The following is a 20,318-nucleotide window of genomic DNA, read 5'->3' as shown; positions in this document are numbered from 1 at the left end:
CAAGGCTCTTACAACTGAAGCAGCACTTCCTCCCTGTTGTATTCCAACATTCCATTAGCCTTGGTAGGTTCTCTCTTTCTTCACGCAGGGAAACTGTAGGCAGTTGTCGCCAAGGCTGCCAAGGGTTAGATCCTGGTGCTGTGTGATGTACATTGAGTCACTTACACATACACTCAGACCCCGCTATGCCCAATGTACACTTTGTAAATCAGGTTGTCTGGAAGTTCTTGGCCTTTAGGGATATACATTTCGCTGTGGTGTGGATATTTTGCAGTTGCTGAGCGTGGGCATTTTCAGATAAAACACATCAGAAATCCTAATTTTTATGACTGAATCCCTGAAGGGCTGCACCCAGGGAGGGTGGTTGTGGGGGGGGCGGGTGGTGTGGGGCGGTGCAGCGGCAGGTCTGATTACCAGGGTGAAGTGACCAAGCTCGCTGTGTTACAGATCGGATCCTATTTTGGAAGTGAGGTTTGCCCTGTGGACGTGAACGGTGACAGTGTGACAGATGTACTGTTGGTCGCAGCGCCAATGTATCTGGGAGCTGGCAGCAAGGAAACGGGGAAAGTTTATATTTACAGAGTGCAGGAGGTAAGCAGAGAGCAGAAGCTTATGATCTTGTATCAGGTTGTATCCCACAGTATAAGTGCCTATACACATACACACACACATACACACACACACACATGAGCACGTATACCTTTTGTTAAAAATGAAGTTGAGGGGACTGAATAGTGAAATTTCACCACTTTAATTTGAGTTCGAATCAAGCCCAGGCTAATGAAAGTCTCCTCTATGTGCCAGCTCCTGTCACCCTGTGCAAAATAACTTCAGGATATTATCTTCCCATTTTCTAATGGGCACATGCAAGCAGATTTCTTCCTGTAGTCACTGTTGCCTCATGTAGTCTTTCATCAATAACTGGCACGTGATTCAAGACTGAGCTATGAACAATCTTTAATATATTGATTAATTAACGGTATTATTCTTGTACAACTGTTCTACAGTATTACATTAAATGACAAGCAATTAACACAAATTGGTTTCCTGCAGATTCAAAATGACTAAACTGGCCTCTATCACTGGGCTGTGGACTTCCCAATATCCCAAGAATTCTAACCCGCAGGCACACATCTCTTCCATTATTTGTCCCACTAAAGTACAAGAAGAGTTGTCTACACAGAGTCCTAATCTCCTTGACCCCTATCTCTGTCTTACAGGCTGTGATTGCCTTCAGAAATGTGTATACTCTGGGCTTCTCTGTAGGCGCCTAGTTCTTGAACTGGTTCACAAACAAAGTCTGTAAGCTCAGCTGGTACGTCAAGAACCAGCTCATCGCCAGGGACTTTTAACTTGTCATATCGACACAAATCTGATGGGAAAATGATCAGTTAGTAATGGTGAATATTCCAGCAGTGTGAATATGAGATGAAAACGCCACTGACCTTTTCCCCTGTACCATTTCCCTGGCAGTTTTCCCTCTCGTTCAGTGATACTCTACGTGTCAGTACCAAACCACAGGACTCTCGGTTTGGGTTCACCCTCATTGCGGTTCCTGACCTTAATTACGATAGGTTTAATGATGTGGTTGTTGGAGCCCCCTTGGAGGACGGTCACCGGGGTGCGGTGTACATCTACCATGGACATCAAGACACCATCCTCCCGACTTACAAGCAGGTCAGTGTACAGGAGCTGGAGAAGCTGGAACTGTTCTCCTTGGGGCAAATAAGGTTAAAGGGGGATTTAGAAGAGGTGTTCAAATGATAAAGGGCTTTGATAGAGTAAATTTTAGCAAAACTGTTTCTACTGGCAGAAGTGTTGATAATCAGAGACCACAGGTTTAAGATAATAAACATAAGAGATAAGGAGAATTCTTCACGCAGTGAGTTGTCGAAGTCTGGAATGCACTGCCTGAAGGGGCAGTGGAAGCGATTCAATAGTCATTTTCAAAACGGGAATGGGATAAATACTTGAAAAGGGAAAAGTTGCAGGGCTATGGAGAAAGAGCAGGGGGTGTGGTGGGGGCAGTGGGATTGATTGGACAGATCTTTCAAAGAACTGGCTCAGTCACAATGGGCCAAATAGCTTCTTCTGTGTTTTATGGCTGTGAACTTGTGTTGAAAAGAGGTTTGCCGGTAGCATGCCATCTTGGAATGTACTGCAAGTGAATGCACAAGCCTGCTGCATGTGGGGGTGTTTACAGAAGGAGAAACACGGGAGCTAATCGTGTCCCTTGCAATGATTACAGTGGCCTTTTGTTCTCCCAGAGAATAGCTGCTTCGGCTGTGGACCCAGGACTTCGGTATTTTGGGCGCAGTGCAGACGGCCAGATGGATGTGGACGGGGACGGACTGATCGATGTGGCGGTGGGAGCTTTCGGCAAGGCTGTGGTATTCGGGTCAGTTACGAAAACGGCTCCAGGCTGAGATTTATGTTCCGCTTCAGAATCAGGCGTCCCCCAATTCTGCCTCGTGTGTTTTGAGCTTTATTTAAAATCGGCTACCCTATTAGGTCAGGGTGTTGGCACCTTGCCTGCCGGGCATGGTACTGATCAGTGCAGATTGAGAAGACCCCAATTCAGAGTCTGAAAGCAAAGAACTGCGGATGCTGGAAATCCAAAACAAAAACAGAAACAGAAACAGAAATACCTGGAAAAACTCAGCAGGTCTGGCAGCATCGGTGGAGAAGAACACCGCACGCTCTTCTCCGCCGATGCTGCCAGACCTGCTGAGTTTTTCCAGGTATTTCTATTTCTGTTTTTGTTTCCAATTCAGAGTCTGATCTGTGCTGCTCCATCTGATTTCATTCGGGCAGTATGTGACAGAATACCCTTTGGGTTAGGTGGGGGGGGGAATGAATGATCAACCCAGGATTCTTGTCGCTCATCATCCTTCAGGGACAGTTATCAGCCTTGGCCTAACAGGTTCCTGTCTGACTCAGAGGTTGTGGGTTCAAATTCTACTCCGGAGACTTGAGCAAGATCCAGACGGGCACTTCAACTATTAAGAAGAAAAGAAGGGGAGTTTGCCCCCTTTTAAATTGTGTGCCAGGATGCAATTAACCTCTCCTCTTTCACATTTCTGAGTTAAACTTGGTTTCCAAAAATAGGTCGACAACTCAAAATCATTACCAGTGCAGAGCTGTAAATTAACCAGACACCGTAAGACCATGAGACATAGGAGCGGAAATTAGGCCATTCGGCCCATCGAGTCTGCTCCGCCATTCAATCATGGCTGATAAGTTTCTCAACCCCATTCTCCCGCCTTCTCCCCGTAACCTTTGATCCCCTTACCAATCAAGAACCTATCTATCTCGCTCTTAAATACACTCAATGACCTGGCCTCCACAGCCTTCTGTGGCAATGAATTCCATAGATTCACCACTCTCTGGCTAAAGAAGTTTCTCCTCATCTCTGTTCTAAAAGGTCTTCCCTTTACTCTGAGGCTGTGCCCTCAGGTCCTAGTCTCTCCTACTAATGGAAACATCTTCCCCACTATCAAGGCCTTTCAGTATTCTGTAAGTTTCAATCAGATCCCCCCTCAACCTTCTAAACTCCATCCAGTATAGACCTAGAGTCCTCAAACGTTCCTTATATGTTAAGCCTTTCATTCCTGGGATCATTCTCGTGAACCTCCTCTGAACCCTCTCCAGGGCCAGAACATCCTTCCTGAGCTACGGGGCCCAAAATTGCTCACAATATTCTAAATGTGGTCTGACCAGAGCCTTATAAAGCCTCAGCAGCACATCCCTGCTTTTATATTCTAGTCCTCTCGAAATAAATGCCAACATTGCATTTGCCTTCCTAACTACCAACTCAACCTGCAAGTTAACCTTAAGAGAATCCTGGGCTAGGACTCCCAAGTCCCTTTGCACTCCAGATTTCTGAATTCTCTCCCCATTTAGAAAATAGTCTATGCCTCTATTCTTCCTACCAAAGTGCATGACCTCACACTTCCCCACGTTGTATTCCATCTGCCACTTCTTTGCCCATTCTCCTAACCTGTCCAAATCCTTCTGCAGCCTCCCTGCCTCCTCAATACTACCTGTCCCTCCACCTATCTTTGTATCATCTGCAAACTTAACCAGGATGCCCTCAGTTCCTTCATCTAGATCATTAATGTATGAAGTGAAAAGTTGTGGTTCCCAACACTGACCCCTGCAGAACTCCACTAGTCACCGGCCACTAGTCTCCACTAGTTCCATCCTGAGAAGGACCCCCTTATCCCCACTCTCTGCCTCCTGCCAGACAGCCAATCTTCTATCCATGCTAGTACCTTGCCTCTAACACCATGGGCTCTTATCTTACTGAGCAGCCTCCTGTGCGGCACCTTGTCAAAGGCCTTCTGGAAGTCCAAGTAGATAACATCCATTAACTCTCCTTTGTCTAACCTACTTGTTACCTCCTCAAAGAATTCTAAAAGATTTGTCAGGCATGACCTCCCCTTGATGAAGCCATGCTGACTTTGCCCTATTTTACCATGCACTTCCAAGTATTCTGAAATCTCATCCTTATTAATGGACTCTAAAATCTTACCAACGACTGAGATCAGGCTAATTGGCCTGAAGTCCACTCCATTGCCAAAAATGTCCCTAACCTGTGAACTTTAGCTGTTACAATCTGAATCAGCACTACATCAACGATAATCTGTTCTGCATCAGTAAGGGTACCAGCAGCTGGTGATCAGTACTGTGAATGTTCAATGATTATACTAATGGTGCTGCTTAAATAGGTTTTGCATTATCGTGCAATTATTGTGAGCTGCTTCTCCGTAGCGTTCTGTTACTGGGACATTACCTGTGCATCTTCAGGGACTTCAGTGGAACCTGTCCGGCTCCAGATGCAGCGGGAGCCCTCTTTAATTATTTGTAAGATTCAGTCAGGGTGTGATATAATATTAAATATGGGGAGCATCTCTGGTCCAGGAGAGAGAAGTGCACACATCACAAAAGGGAAGAAACCTGTTACAATTCCCATCTTTCTCTACCTCACGTACACTCCTGCTCTGTGCAACACAACTATGACTGGCTCCTGTTCTCTTCTCCACCACACGGTCTTACATGTCTTGCTCATCCTTTTCCATTCATTCTCTCGCTCATCCTTTTCCATTCATTCTCTCGCTCATCCTTTTCCGTTCATTCTCTCGCTCATCCTTTTCCGTTCATTCTCTCGCTCATCCTTTTCCGTTCATTCTCTCGCTCATCCTTTTCCATTCATTCTCTCGCTCATCCTTTTCCATTCATTCTCTCGCTCATCCTTTTCCTTTCATTCTCTCTCTCATCCTTTTCCATTCATTCTCTCTCATGTGTTTTCTCGTGTAGCACAGTAGATCTAGACCTTACTTTCTTTCTTGTTCTTCTCTCTCTGCCATCTGCTCCCTCTCTTCCCTGCACACTCTCTCTCTCTGCCACACACTGTCTCCCTCCCTCTCTCTGCTGCACACTCCCTCCCTCCCTCTCTCTCTCTCTCTCTCCACCACATGCTCTCTCTTTGACTTACTTCCCCGGCCCCACCACCTCATGTTCTCACATGTTGCCTGTCTGCCTCTAGGATACTCCGTGTGGTCCAGGTGAATGTCTCAGTTGAGTTCAGTCCAGCCTCCATCAATATGCTACAGCGAAACTGCCAGAGAAATGGCAAAGATGTCACCTGTGTTACTGCCACAGTCTGTTTCATGGCAAGGGCTAAATCACCTGGACTAATCAACAGCACTCTGGGTAAGTGTCCTTTACACAGGGCGGTCTCTCCTCCAGCACACAACAAGGAAACTGGCAGACACAGGAATAAAATACTGTGAATGCTGGAAATCTGAAATAAAAACAGAAAATGCTGCAAAGACTCTGCAGACCAGGCAGCATCTGTGGAGAGAGAAATCGAGTTAATGTTTCAGGGTGAAGACCTTTCATCAGGTAGCTGGCCACTTGGATCGTGGATCTTTCAAACATGGAATCGCCTATTAACTTCCCTTTAAACAGGGAGTTTCAGCATCTGCCTCTGTTCCTCTGGAACTGTCCATAAACTATTCTCCCCATTCCATTTGTCCAGCTGTAACTCACTCCCGGCTATGTGTTTTCTATGTGGAACTCCTCGATTGAATTCCAGCCTGTAACACCTGTATAAAATTTTGAATGGTTCAACACAATACCGGTACAGTTCTGTTTTGTATTAACAGATGGAACCAATCAGTAATATCTAACAGATCAGGAACTATTTTATTTGGAAGTACAAGTAAGCGGGCTTGAGTCACAGTACAGAACACACGGTTAGAAAGAACAAGAGAAAGACTCGGACAGTCAGGAAATAATGGTTGGTGAGGCCCAGCACATATAGCACATGAACTGAAGAAAGAGGGGATGCTGAATGAGGTGAAGAGCTCCACAAGTTTGAGGACCTGGGAAAGGATGAATAGATGTGCTGAGTCTTCACTTTAGTGTAGGGAGGTGGGGAGTTAGACAGCACCTGAGGTGATAAGTTTGTGTATGCACTGACTGGAGACATTGTACCCATAACACGAAACACCAGCAACTGTGTGTGTCTGCTGCTGTGGAAACTGTTTCTTACCTTGTCTTCACTCCCGTGCCTTATTGGTGCTGGTTTGTTAAGAAGAACAGTGACATTATCAGAAGCCTTTGTTGCTCTGTTTCATGTTCCAAACCTCTGTCGGTATGTTGCAGATCTGCATTATAACGTTGTGTTGGATGAAAAGAAATTTGCTCCCAGGGCCTTGTTTGATGGAGATGACCAGAGGCAGACACAGAATGTTACCCATATCCTGATCGATGGCCAGATGTGTCATAAGCTTCAATTCCACGTCATTGTAAGTACTGAGAATGAAGCAACATGTGGCTCATCCACCTCACTGTAGAAATGGCACTGGGTGTAAAGGCAATATATATATATATATATGTATGTAATATATTTTATATACAGTGTATGTAACTGTGTGATAGTTTGTTCAGAGCAACCCCTGTACATACAGTATATGTGCTGCATTTGTTACAGATTAACACCACACGATATGAAACTGCTCCTGTGTCTACCCTGGAAATGTTTGAAAGGCAGTTGTTAAAGAATTTGCTGTGCTCCTGATCTGGGTTTGCGTGTTGCTGACACTGATTGCCTGATGTGGAAAGTAGTCCGCCCCTAGCACTGACGTCGTTTACCCCCGATGAGCACTCACAAAGTTTCTGTGACAAGTTTTCCCCAGGACAGATGTCTACATGTGTAAAATGAGTGACTGTATCTGCTGTCAGATACAGACACTTACCCTGCCTGATGTGTACACTGAGACGTTTCATGGCCATGGATCTAACACCATTTTATTGCTCTGGAACAGGATACAGCTGACTACATTCGGCCCATTGGGTTCCTGCTGCTGTTTAGTCTGGATGAACAGCCATTGGGGCCAGTTCTGGATGACGGTTGCATGACCACAGTTAGAAGCTGGGTAAGTCCCTGCTCAGCTATCTCGCTAACCTGGACAGGTGCTAACTGTTGTTCTGCTGACACATTCTTATATTCATCTTCACACTTTCAGATTCCCTTTTTTAAAGACTGTGGGGATGACGATGAGTGTTTGACGGATCTCACACTTCAGGCACACCTGGATATTTCTGGATCTAGGCAAGAAAATAAGATTTATCATTGTTGTCAATTTTAACTGTAAATTGTTGGTGCTGGAATCATGAGGTTAAAGACCATGACACTCTATAGAACGGTTAAGCAGCACAGCAAGTAGACAACTCTGGCCTTCCTTTCCTGACGATTGGGGTGCTGGTTTTATCAATATCAAAACCTCACCTAAATGGCTAACCATCAGGCGTGAGCTGTGACAGGGAATCTCAATGAGGTGTTCAGCCAAAATTGGGGCATTGCAGTCGAGCAGGATCCTGCTCCCACCTCCTGTCCTGAATAGCCTAGTTCCCAGCAGGGCTTCCTGGAGAATGATCGGGAGCAGCCAACAGGACTGACGTGAAACCTCCCAAGCCGACAGGTACTGAGCCTACCTGCAGACCCCAGCTGAGGACCCTGGGAATCAAACCCAAAACCTTAAAAATCAATCTGCGGATGCCAGAGGTCTGAAGTAAAAACAGAAAGTGCTGGAAAAACTCAGCAGGTCTTGCAGCATCTGTGGCGAGTGTATGTTTCTGTCTGTACAGATGCTGCCAGACCTGCTGAGTTTTCCCAGCACTTTTTGTGTTTTTATTCCTAAACATTTGTTTGTCTGTTTCTCTGTATTTACCCATTAACCTCTGAAGCTTTTTGTTTAGTCCATGTATTTTTGCTACATTTTTAATGAATTGTGATCATTATTTCAGACAGAGTCCTTACATTGTGAGGAACAGTCGGCAGCGAGTGTCAGCGATAGTGAAGCTGGAAAACAGGAGGGAAAATGCCTATAATACCAGCCTCAACATCACCTTTTCCAAAAACCTGCTCTTCAGCAGTCTCCTTGTGAAGGTGAAAAAAAGGACTTTATTTTCTTGCTCTGACTCCCTTTTTGGCAGGGGCGGGGGGGGCGGGGGGGGGGATGGGGGTGGGTGGGTGGTGGGGTTTGATGTCATGTGCATCATTAGCTGTGAATTTAGCAGATTAGTCAGGCATGTGCTGTCATCTACAGGACATTTACACAACCATACCCCACTAGTGGAGAGCTTACTTACTCTTATTGAAGGGGAGTCCAATTCTCAGCCATTGGGCCACATGCAGCTCTAAAACCTCCAGTAGACAGTGCACAGAGCCTAGGCAACCCTTGATTTAAGATATTTCCTATCATGTTTATTTTGTTTCAAATCCATGACCCGGAAGGTATGGAAAGAGCCATTCTTACTGCTTAAGCCTTGAATCTAAGGTGCACAGTTTATCCTCATCCTTCTTGGCAGCCTTAAACTGTGCACAGCACTCAACACAACATCCTCCTCTAATGTCCCCTGTTTGTGTTCCACCTTCAGGGATCATCATCAACTGCTTCCACTTCTACCTGTCCCACTGCAGCCAGCATCTCTCCAGCAGTGACTATTTCCTTGCACGCAAGCAAGTGCAGTACGCTTTGAAAATAAATGCCATAGGATCAGCTGCTACCTAAACGCTACTGGTGGCCAGCTCTGCTTCTCTACCTACATCCTGATTCCACCAAAACCCTTGTCATGTTAGACTGCCTATCTGACATCAACTCATGGATAAGACAGAGTTTTATTGAATTCAACACCAGGAAAACCAAAAGCACCTTATTTGGCTCCAGACAAAAACTGTAACCTTACTCCTGATTTTTGAACCCCCTCAGTGGATGTAGGATAAGCCAACATACAGTCTCCGTCCTGTTCCATTCTCAGCCACACTGCAATGTTAAAGCAAGATAATTTCACCATCGTCAATCTTCACCCTATTCCACCCCGCCACCCATACTTCTTAGGATGTGACATCTGCAATCCCTTTGTAACAAGCCTACTGACACCTCACAACACATTCTGATCTGAGAATGTTTGGGACAGTGTAGAGGGAGCTTTACTCTGTATCTAACCCCGTGCTGTACCTGTCCTGGGAGTGTTTGATGGGGACAGTGTAGAGGGAGCTTTACTCTGTATCTAACCCCGTGCTGTACATGTCCTGGGAGTGTTTGATGGGAACAGTATAGAGGCAGCTTTACTCTGTATCTAACCCCGTGCTGTACCTGTCCTGGGAGTGTTTGATGGGGACAGTGTAGAGGGAGCTTTACTCTGTATCTAACCCCGTGCTGTACCTGTCCTGGGAGTGTATGATGGGGACTCTGTATCTAACCCCGAGCTGTACCTGTCCTGGGAGTGTTTGGTGGGGACAATGTTGAGCCTTACTCTGTTTCTAGCCTGTCATGGAAGTGTTTGCTGGAGCCCTATCCTGTGTGGTATGTTAATTTTATGATTTTTACTTTTCTCAGGGTGACACACAAAATAAGGTTGAATGTCTGGTGTATTCAGCACACCACAGAATCTGCAACGTGAGTTTCCCAGTCTTCAGATCATTGATGCAGGTATGTTCTTCAGGACAGACAACACAAGCTGTGCTTGTCAGGATATCTGGAGAAGAGTTAACGTTCCCCCCTTGCTGTTCCATGTTCCTCTTGGTCTCCATTGCAGACTGTTAGTTCTGAGGCATTGACTGAGCTGGAACTCAGTGCTGGTCTGTTTCCTCTGCTTGCTGGCAAATGATTGCTACCTAGAGTTCAGTTTGGCACATTCTCCATATGTTCACTATAGTCAGTAAGTGTCTTAAATCCAGTGCAGTCAGTGATCCTAGTTTGAATCCTCCTGATTAGGCCCAATCTCAGAGAGGATGCTACTGACCAAATGACCTGCCTTGATCCAAGGGCAAAAACTCAGCCAGCATTCCCATCCGTGATCAATGTCGAGTGACCCCCGCTGGAACGTACATTCATGTGGGATGTGATGAGAAAAGGGTTGCATTCAACTGTGCTGCCTGCCACAGTTGACTAGCCTGTGTGTAATATTTATTAGGCTCATGCAAGAAGGATGTTTACTAAAACAGGGTACCTGAATTCCATTGGAATCTAGGAACTGCAGTCCAGCAAGAGACCAAGCCCCCTTAGGCCAGGATTAGAAGCAACTAAAGATATTGATAAGGAAATGATGGTAACTGCAGTGAGAAGAGAAATGCTTGTGTTTCTTTGAGTTTTCAATTTTGAAGATGCAGTTTCATGTAGAGAACAGCGTTTCCTGTCTGACCTATGAAATGAATTGTTTTATTTTCCCCACAGGTGTCCTTTCGGGTGGAGTTTGAGTTCCATTGTTCACTCCTCTTGGATGAAGTGGAGCTATACCTCAATGTTACCAGGTCAGAGAGCACAGAGCCCATCTCACTTCATTACTTTCCTCCACTATCTCTCACATAAGCTTCGGGTCTACTTCTGCAGGTTGAGACTTGTGAGGGAAGCAGGATTAGATGGTCTCGAGGCAGCACCTGAAGGTGGGATGCATACACAAGGCATTGAGCTCACCCAAAGCTCTGCTTCCTGTATCCTAATTCGCAACAAGTCCTGTTCATTCATCAGCCCTGTGCTCGCTGTTTGGGGTCCCCTGCCCAACATCACCCCCATTTTAAATTTCACATCCTTCCATAGCCTCGGCCTTCCATGGAGTTGCCAGACGTGGTTCAGTGGGTCACACTCTCGCCTCTTGGGTCACAAGGTTGTGGGTTCAAACGCCTGTTCAGGACTTAAGCACAAGGATGTAGGCTGACACTCCATTGCAGTACTGAGGGCAATCTGCACTGTCTTTCGGATGTGATGTTAAACTGAGACCCCATCTGCCCTCTCTGGTGAACACAAAAGATTCCATGACACTATTTCAAAGATCTGGGACCAATAGTTAACGCTCACTGAACATCAGAAAAACACATTGTCTTAACACATCGCTGTTTGTGGAAGCTTCCACAAAATCCCAGCAGGTTTCCTAAATTTCAACAATGATTACACTTCCAAAGTATTTCATTGGCAGCAAAGTCCTTTGGAATGTCCGGTGGTGTAAAAGACACTATAGAAATGCAAGTCTTTCTTTTCCCATTTCTGTAACCTCCACAACTCTCGGATATCTCTGCCCTTCTCCAACTCTGCCCCCTCTTCCAAATCCCTGATTTTAATCACTTCACTATTGTCAGTTGTGTCAACTGCACAAAGTATGTTTAATTGGTTAAAATGGTCATTTCTTTCACCCCTTCAGAGACCAATAAGATTTTAAATTTATATTTACAAGTACAAAAGCAGCATAGACATAAGCTTACTTTCGAGTTGATCCAATCCAGCGTACAATATCTTTCAGGTTCCAAAGGGAAACATTGGCCATCCCATTAGGACCATGTTTATTGTGTTGCATCTATTAATTATATATATATGTAAACCATTCGCTTGAGAATATCGAAATAAGATCATTCATGATGGCCCAGAGCAAACAAAAAATATTTCAGGCCCCCCCAATATGATTATCAGATGGTTTCCACTGCTCCACCACACCACCCCACAGTATCAAAACATGTGGGGTCACAGCCCGTTCTTTACCAACTCCAGCTGCCAAGGACCTAAACTCCATCCCTAAATTCCTCTGCCCCTCTACTCCCTTAAGATTTTCCTTAAAACCTACCTCATTGACCATGCTTTTGGTCAGGAGTATGAATGGGGGGCTTGGTGCCAAATCCTTTGTCAGATTATGTTCCTCTGAAGTACCTCGTGAGGTTTTACTGTGTTAAAGGCACAATATAAATGCACCTTTCTGTTGCTGATTGAGTTCTGAAAGCAGCTATGCTGAATTATGGCTCAGCTTTTTGATCAACAACTTCACACAGGTTTCTTTGAGGGTCATGGATTGGTTATCTGTATTGTTACTTTGTTCCATTCCCTCTTTTCTTTCTTCCTCTCCTACAGCAATTGCTTGAGGCTGTCACAAGAACACAAGAAATAGGAGCAGGAGTAGACCTTATGGCCTGTCGAGCCTTCTCCGCCATTCAATACAATCATGGTCAATCTTGGGCATCAACTCCATTTACCCGCTCGCTCCCCATATACCTTAATCCCCTGAGAGACCAAAAGCCTGTCTATCCCCAGCCTGAAATATATTTAATGATGGAGCATCGACAACTCTCTGGGGTAGAGAATTCCAAAGATTCACCAACCCTCTGAGTGAAGAAATTTCTCCTCATCTCAGTCCTAAGTGATGGGCTCCTTATCCTGAGATGGTGCCCCTGTGATTCCCCAAGCAGCAGAAACAAGCTCTCTGATCTTACCCTATCCAGATCCTTCACAGTCTTGGAGGTTTCAATGAGATCACCTCTCATTCTTCTAAGCTCCAGAGAATATAGGCCCAGCCTGTCGTCATATATCCCAGGGTCCAATTTGGTGAAGCTTTGCTGTACCACCTCCAATGCAAGAATATCTTTTCTTCAATCTGACTGCAAGGAGATGTTGACTGAGTCAGTGTGACTTCCTTCTTTGCTCATTACCTTCTGTCCTTTTGATGGAAGCTCTTGGTCATCACATTTTGCCCACCCTCTCACTTGCTTGCTTTGAGGGGCATTGCAGGGTACGAGGGGAAGGGGCCATACATTGGGTTTGATCTGGAGGTGTGGCTGTCCTCGGTGAGGTTCAGTGCCTCCAATGTTATTGAAATCTTTTCCCTTTTGCAGTGACAGCACTGAGATGAATGAAACCCTTCATGATAACACAGTCTACATCTGGGCTGCAGTCCGGTACGAGTCAGATCTTCTCCTCACCAGGTAAGTGGTACCAATTCTGCAGTCTCATCATGCTGGTACATCAGTATCACACGACTGTTAAACAGATTTCAAATCCTGAAAATTACAAACAAAAACAGGCAAAACTGGAAGTTCAGAACATGTAGGACACCAATATCAGAACTCGAGAAACTTTCAGCTGCCTCACTGGTCTGATCTGATGTGTACTTCCAGCATTTTATGTTTGAATTAAAAATGAGGTGAAACCAGCTTTGATGGTGACCATCTCCACTTTGTATGCCGTTCTATTTCTGTTGATGTGTGTGGGCTTGTGTTGCCTCTTTGTTCTGTTCCTTTGTAAACATTGTTGATCTATAATATCTGACAGCCCTGAAGAAAGCTTCAGACTGGAATCATCTCGTTTGTTCTCTCCACAGTAGCTGCTGAGGCTTTCCAGTATTTTCAGATTTCCAACCAATGCAGTATTTTGCTTAACTACAATACAATACTTAAAATACAGCACGCAGCTCTGAAGAAGTGTCATACAGACTCGAAGCATTAACTCTGCTTTTTCATTCCACAGATGCTGTCAGGCCTGCTGAGTTTTTCTGTTTTTCGGGCAGTATTTTGCTTTTTGTTTATGCTGGAGGATAATCAGTTATCACTGCGTTTCTTCATTCCTGGTTTGAATTCCTGCTTTAATGGATGTGATGAAATTCTCTGCCCTCTGCAGTTTGTACAGGTCCCGCGTGAAAAGAGCCTGAGGCTGACCCAGCTCAGTGACGACTCACATCACACAGCAGACTCTCAGTCACAGAGGCCCCAGCATAGCGGCTGTGTGAGAGAAAAATAAAAGCAGCTGATGCAGCAAAGGGAGGCTCTACTGGGGCTGGGAGGTGTGCACAGTGTAGTTGGCTCAGTGTAATGGGAAATTTATTCTGCATTCAAATCCGCACAGCTTCACGAGCAGGCTGCCTGCTATGGAAAGATACAAATGGGAAGAAAGATTTGCAAAATTAGGGCCTTTCATTAGAAGAGAGGATGTTACTGGGAGATTTGATAAAATTGTTTAATATTATGAAGGGAAGGGACAGAGTAGATAGATAGAGGTTAGTGAAGGGATGTAAGATTAAATTGGAGATTTAGGAGAGAGCAGGGAAAACCTTTCACACAGAAGATTGAATCTGTGTAACACACCATCAGCTTAGTGACTGAAGGGGCTCCGTCAGCATTTAAGAATAGATTAGATATGGGCTTGAAGGAAAGGGGGATAAAGGGATATGGGAACAGGAGAGGGATTCAGATGCTGCTTGTGTGGAGGATAAAAATCAAAATGGACCAGTCAGGCTGCATGGCCTGTTTCAGTGTAATTCTAATCCGGCTGTGCATGAGTTCAGGAGCAGAAAATTTAAGATGTTTTACTTGTGCCATTGTTCCTAAGAATATAATTACTGATATTACAAAGATGGCTGTGCCAATGCCATTGTTAAAACGAGTTGCTTTTTCCTGGCAGTGAATCCAGTCTCCAACGCTATGAAGTGCAGCCAGTGACCGAGTCAGTGCTTGAAGAAATTCATCCCGAGTTCAAGTACATCTTTAAGGTAGAGATGGCCAGAGAGTGAAGCAATTACTGCCTGAACCCTTGGCCTTTGTGAATGGTGATGGTTAAACTAACCTTTGTGGCGTTTCAAGTTGCTTCTGTTATCGGTGACTGAATATGTGTGTGTGGTAACGTTCCCTGACACCAAGGTATGCTGCAGGCAGAGGAGTGAGAGGGCTTGGGTTCCCCCCTGTACCCCCAGCCTTGCCTTCTCTCTTCCCCATCTGTCAACACTCTGGGAATCGGAGACCAGTACCCACCATCCATCGCTGTAACCACCAATGTGATTGCTCTATGTGTGTGTGTGTGTGGACAACCAAAGCTACGCAGATCCCTAATCCTTAGCTGAGCTGGGTAAATGCTCACCCTGTCTGGTGCTGAGCCTTGTCCTCTAGGAATGTCCTGGTTTGTGCTCTGTCAGTCACCCCAGCCAGGTACCAGTTGAGGACAGAGGACACTTCAGTCGACCTTACAGTTTCTACATTAGGGAGGGTAACTCAGCTAGGATTGCTGCTGCTGATCATGATCCAGTTCCTCTGTGAACATTGGAACAGGACACCATTCAGCCCCTCGAACTTGTTCCACCATTCAGTTAACCGATGGTTGCTCTGTATCTGACTTTACCCACTTTGATTCTGGAATCCCTTAACATCCTTGCCCAATAAAACTCCATCAATCACAGTTTTGAAATTTTCAATTAACCTGATGGCTTTTTATGGAGTCAGTGCAGCACAAAAGGAGGCCATGTGTGTGGTTGAAAGTTCCAGATATCCACCATTCTTATGGGCAAATAGCTAGCTGACACTTGGAGCTGAAGCAATTAAGGTAAAGGAAAGGGGGGGATTGTACCCCAGCAAAGGTCGGTGCCTGGAAAAGAGGGAAGAACATTGTGAGTATTGGTGGGGAGGAGTATAATGGTCACTGCAGTGACTATGTGTTTGCTGTGTTTCTCTTTCATTGGTTCCTGAGCCCAGGGATGTCTTTCCCCCGAGTCCTGTCCTGGGTGTTGTTGGTCCTGGATGAAGACCTGAAAGCAAAACTGTAGATATTGGAACATGTGTCACTCTGCAGCATAGTTGGCACAATGCGGGAGTTACACAAAGCTACAACTTAAATTTGCTTTCCTTCCTTTGAAATAGTCCCTTAGTGAGTTGCTGCTGCAGTGCCAGGATGTTTGAAGGGGCTCTCCAAAAACATAGCAAGGTGTTTGTGGCAGTCTGGAATTGCCAAATGGGTGTGCAATCTTCATCACATCTTATTTGTGTCTTTAGATCAAAAACCTTGGCTGTTTTCCTGCTGAGGATTTGGAAGCTAAGATCTACATTCCGACCATGACCAGCGCATACTATCACATTTCTGCAGTGACCACTGCCTTTACCAAGCCGGTAAGTACATGGCCAGAACCAGGTTCAACCACTGAGCTCCCCTATAACCTTCCTCCGCCTGTTAAATGGTAGACACATTGGTTCGTTATTCACAGAAAAGTAGCCAGATTTGAAGGTTAGAGTTAGAGGGGGAGGAATGAGAAATATGATATATGTGAAGTAAAAGTGAGTCACCCACTGATGCCTGTTGGACGAGTGCAGCATCCAGTGTGGTACTGAGACACAGAGTGGGAAGGTCCCATGCAACATTCCTATTCTGTACTGAGTTAACTAGTGTCAGGGAGGGCAGCAGTTGAGCTGTTGCAATTTGCCTCAGTTGGCCTGTGCTGCGGGGACTTAATTCCTGCACACTGATGCCACTTAGAAAGTAGATGTTGTGTGAAGATCAAGATTAGCTGTGACGCACCCTCAAATAGTCCACTACCTTTGATAAAGGATCACTTCCTGAGGTGCAGGAGATCAGGCAGTGCCTTCAGCAGATGGGTAATGTTTTTAGCAGGTCATTGTTCCTCTTAGCACATTGTGCTTATGACTTTAGGTCCTGGCTTTTTTTTCCCAGGTAAGGTTGTGTGGGAGTTGGTGGGTTACACTGCACGTGGTCTCCTCCTGTTCTCAGTAGCTCTGTTTTTTCACAGGTCACTGGGATAAATTGCTCCATGGATAATGCTACAGATCCACTGAGGGGAAACCAAGACATAGCCACACACTTACTTCCCAGAGATCTCCGACATGTGGACCGCCTGGTAATTAATCAAAATAATCAGCAGTCAGTCGACGGGTAGCACAGAAATTGAGTATTGCTGAAAGAAAAGACATCTTTACCAAAGCTTTTCATCTTGCACTCATCAGAATACAAATCCGTGGGAGACAACAAATTTATACTGTATGAGAAGAGAGGGCGGATTGGTTGGCAAGGGGATTCTGATAGATGTGTTGCCATGGAGAATGCACTAGTTGATGGTGACTGACAGTTAACTGCCAAACATGGTTTAACATTTAAACCAGGCAGCTTGACTCTGATTGGTAAGGCATTGCCCCAAAGAATGCCACTTGCTGGTTCATTCTCAAGAGAGAGGGTGAAATAGAGAGACGGTAATTCATGGATAGAGGCAGTGAGATAGAGGGTGATGGGCAGAGAGGATACTGGATGCAAGATGTGAGATAGAGAATAATGAGCAGTCGGAATGAGGCAGAGAGGGGGTAATGAATGGACAGAGGGAGTAAGATAGAGAGGGTAATGGACAGAGGGGGTGAGATACAAAGAGGGCAGGAGACAGAAAGTGAGATAGAAAAAGTGTAATGGATCGAGGGAGAGAGATAGAGAGAGGGTAATGGACAGATAGTGAGATAGAGAGAGGGTAATGGACAGAGGGAGTGAGATAGAGAGAGCAATGGACAGATGGTGAGATAGAAAGAGGGCAATGGACAGAGGGAGTGAGATAGAGAGAGCAATGGACAGATAGTGAGATAGAGAGAGGGTAATGGATAGTGTGTGAGATAGAGAGAGGGTAATGGATAGAGCATGAGATACAGAGAGGGCAGGAGACAGAAAGTGAGATAGAAAAAGTGTGATGGATAGAGGGAGAGAAATAGAAAGAGGGTAATGGACAGAGAGTGAGATAGAGAGAGGGACTGTTCTTGCTGATTTCCATTTAATGAGCCCCTAACGTATCTAAAATTTGCCATGCACTACAGTGTCTTACTCTAGCTGTAAATACTCTGTTATAAATGCCGCTGAGCTGTACAGACAACAGGTCCCGGTGTGATCCCTGCTCCGTGTTGTGTTTGCTGATCTCAGTCAATGCAGCAATAATAGAAAAACAATTGGATTCAGTAACCTGAAAATCAGCTAGTGGCCTGCCCTTGATTGCTACATGTGAGGTATTTAGTATGGGCAGGACTGAACCTGACTGTGATGACATGTATTAAACTGAAGGCATCTGAGATTGACCTTTGGCTATTGATGGGTATCTCAGAGCTTTCAGGAGGGGAGAAGGAAGCCTGGAGTTGCTCCAATTCTGAGTGGAATGTCTGAGGTCAAATTCCTCAGGGTTGGTAAAAGCAAAATACTGCAGATGCTGGAGATCTGAAATAAAAACAGAAAATGCTGGAAAAACTCAGCAGGTCTGACAGCTTCTGCAGAGAGAGAAGCAGAGATAATGCTTCGAGTCCGTATGACTCTTCTTCAGAAGGGTCATACGGACTCTGAAACGTTAACTCTGTTTCTCTCTCTCCACAGAATCTGTCAGATCTGCTGAGTTTTTCCAGTGTTGTCTGTTTTAGTCATGGTTTGTGGTGGAAGTTCACTGAAATGGGGAAGCAGTTAATTATCATCAGTGAAGGTCAGATTGATTCTTTCCGTGCGTTCATTCTAACAGGACTGCAGTAACTCCTGGTGCAACACACTCACCTGCCACATGAAGACACTAGACAGGAATGAGGAGATGGCACTTCATGTTGGCTACATGCTGTATGGCAAATTCTTCAGGACGGTGAGTTTGAGGTTATTTGTAACTTCCCCCCTTTGGCAGCCAGAGTCAATCAATGCCTCGGTGCGATATTGTTGGACTGTGTGTAGCCCTTGACCTTTTCTCACCCTGCAGCCAGTGATATTTCACAGGGTCAGTTCTAGATTTGGAGAGCAGGCAAGTATATCAGGGTTCAGTAGCATTCTTGGAAAGTAATAAGTCTCCAGTCAACCCCAAACCTCCACACACACTAACCCCAGCCCTCCCAATTGCTCAGTTTGGTCCAGCAGGAGCAGCACTTGTTTTGGTACAATGAGTGAGTTCCTTTATCTAACATATCACTGGAATCCATCAAACTGTGTTTTCTGAGTGAGGACTTATTGTGCCCGGAAACAGAGATTTCAGTGATGACTGTGGGTGCAGCATAACGCTCAGCCCAGTAGTCTGCTGATCTTCAAACATAAACTGTATGGGAGGCTTGTCCTTGATTGCCAGAGTCTCTGTGCTTTGCCCCTGTACAGATGTGTTGTAGGTCAGACAGGTTATGCCCAGTTTCCTCTGTAACAATAGTGTTTGATTGCACAGCTGCCAGTGAAAGCTTGCTGTAACCTCTGCATTTCAACGAGCCCTAAACACTTGTGTTTTTGGATCTGTTTTTAAACAAGCCTTTTGCAGGTTCTGAGCCCTGATCCAGCTCGGGACTGTGGGCTGTCAGTTGGCTTAAGGATATGCTGAAACTATCAAACCCTATTTCTGCAGGCAAAGTTCAAATCCCTGAAGATCGTGACCACCTTCACTCTGGATGTGCGGACGCCTCAGGTCCTGACCGTTACAGAGACGGCTCGGTATCGAGAGGTAAGCAGCACTTCCTGTTAATTTGCACTGGAATAAAAGGGAAGGGAATTATATTCTGACAGCTAGTTATTTGTTAAAATCCAGAGTGTGAAGAACTCTGAATGTACAGGCAGACAGGAGGTCAAATGTCAAGGTTCAGATCGCTAGAGTGTAGGAATCACACTATTCCCACATCTGATACCCAGGACAGGTACAGCACGGGGTTAGATACAGAGTAAAGCTCCCTCTACACCGTCCCCATCAAACACTCCCAGGACAGGTACAGCACGGGGTTAGATACAGAGTAAATCTCCCTCTACACTGTCCCCATCAAACACTCCCAGGACAGGTACAGCACGGGGTTAGATACAGAGTAAAGCTCCCTCTACACTGTCCCCATCAAACACTCCCAGGACAGGTACAGCACGGGGTTAGATACAGAGTAAACCTCCCTCTACACCGTCCCCATCAAACACTCCCAGGGCAGGTACAGCATGGGGTTATATACAGAGTAAACCTCCCTCTACACCGTCCCCATCAAACACTCCCAGGAAAGGTACAGCACAGGGTTAGATACAGAGTAAAGCTCCCTCTACACTGTCCCCATCAAACACTCTGAGTTCGAGTAGGAGATTGTAGAATTAGACTGGTCTCCTGCTTGCTGATGTGTCTAATTTCATGTCCAGGTGACTTTAGAGCTGATCAAACCAGTGGTGATTGCCGTCTCTCTGTGGATTATCATCGGAAGCACGCTTGGGGGTCTCCTGCTGTTGGCTCTCATTGTCTTTATTTTGTGGAAGGTAAATGTCTGGTGTTTC

The 20,318-nt window shown here is 45.4% G+C and overlaps 2 protein-coding genes across 2 annotated transcripts in view; one reads left to right on the top strand and one right to left on the bottom strand.

Moving 5' to 3' along the window:
- Positions 1-20,318, top strand: part of itga10 (integrin, alpha 10) — an 86,765-nt gene that overhangs the window by 64,147 nt on the left and 2,300 nt on the right. Inside the window, exons 13-29 of the mRNA XM_041179722.1 lie at positions 448-591; positions 1,474-1,677; positions 2,268-2,398; positions 5,549-5,715; positions 6,673-6,815; positions 7,335-7,445; positions 7,536-7,621; positions 8,317-8,458; positions 9,912-10,004; positions 10,749-10,825; positions 13,166-13,255; positions 14,727-14,814; positions 16,085-16,198; positions 16,834-16,941; positions 18,577-18,690; positions 19,426-19,521; positions 20,187-20,300. Coding sequence (XP_041035656.1) covers positions 448-591; positions 1,474-1,677; positions 2,268-2,398; positions 5,549-5,715; positions 6,673-6,815; positions 7,335-7,445; positions 7,536-7,621; positions 8,317-8,458; positions 9,912-10,004; positions 10,749-10,825; positions 13,166-13,255; positions 14,727-14,814; positions 16,085-16,198; positions 16,834-16,941; positions 18,577-18,690; positions 19,426-19,521; positions 20,187-20,300 — 2,022 coding nt within the window. The remainder of the gene's footprint in view (positions 1-447; positions 592-1,473; positions 1,678-2,267; positions 2,399-5,548; positions 5,716-6,672; positions 6,816-7,334; positions 7,446-7,535; positions 7,622-8,316; positions 8,459-9,911; positions 10,005-10,748; positions 10,826-13,165; positions 13,256-14,726; positions 14,815-16,084; positions 16,199-16,833; positions 16,942-18,576; positions 18,691-19,425; positions 19,522-20,186; positions 20,301-20,318) is intronic.
- Positions 7,286-20,318, bottom strand: part of rnf115a (ring finger protein 115a) — a 45,475-nt gene continuing 32,442 nt past the window's right edge. The window contains exon 9 of the mRNA XM_041179724.1: positions 7,286-7,617. Coding sequence (XP_041035658.1) covers positions 7,585-7,617 — 33 coding nt within the window. The 3' untranslated portion in view covers positions 7,286-7,584. The remainder of the gene's footprint in view (positions 7,618-20,318) is intronic.

This window comes from Carcharodon carcharias, chromosome 36 (assembly GCF_017639515.1).
Source record: "Carcharodon carcharias isolate sCarCar2 chromosome 36, sCarCar2.pri, whole genome shotgun sequence".
In the NCBI taxonomy this organism is placed as follows: Eukaryota; Metazoa; Chordata; class Chondrichthyes; order Lamniformes; family Lamnidae; genus Carcharodon; species Carcharodon carcharias.
Note: the sequence above shows the minus strand (reverse complement) of the source record. Positions and strands in the feature narration are given on the sequence as shown.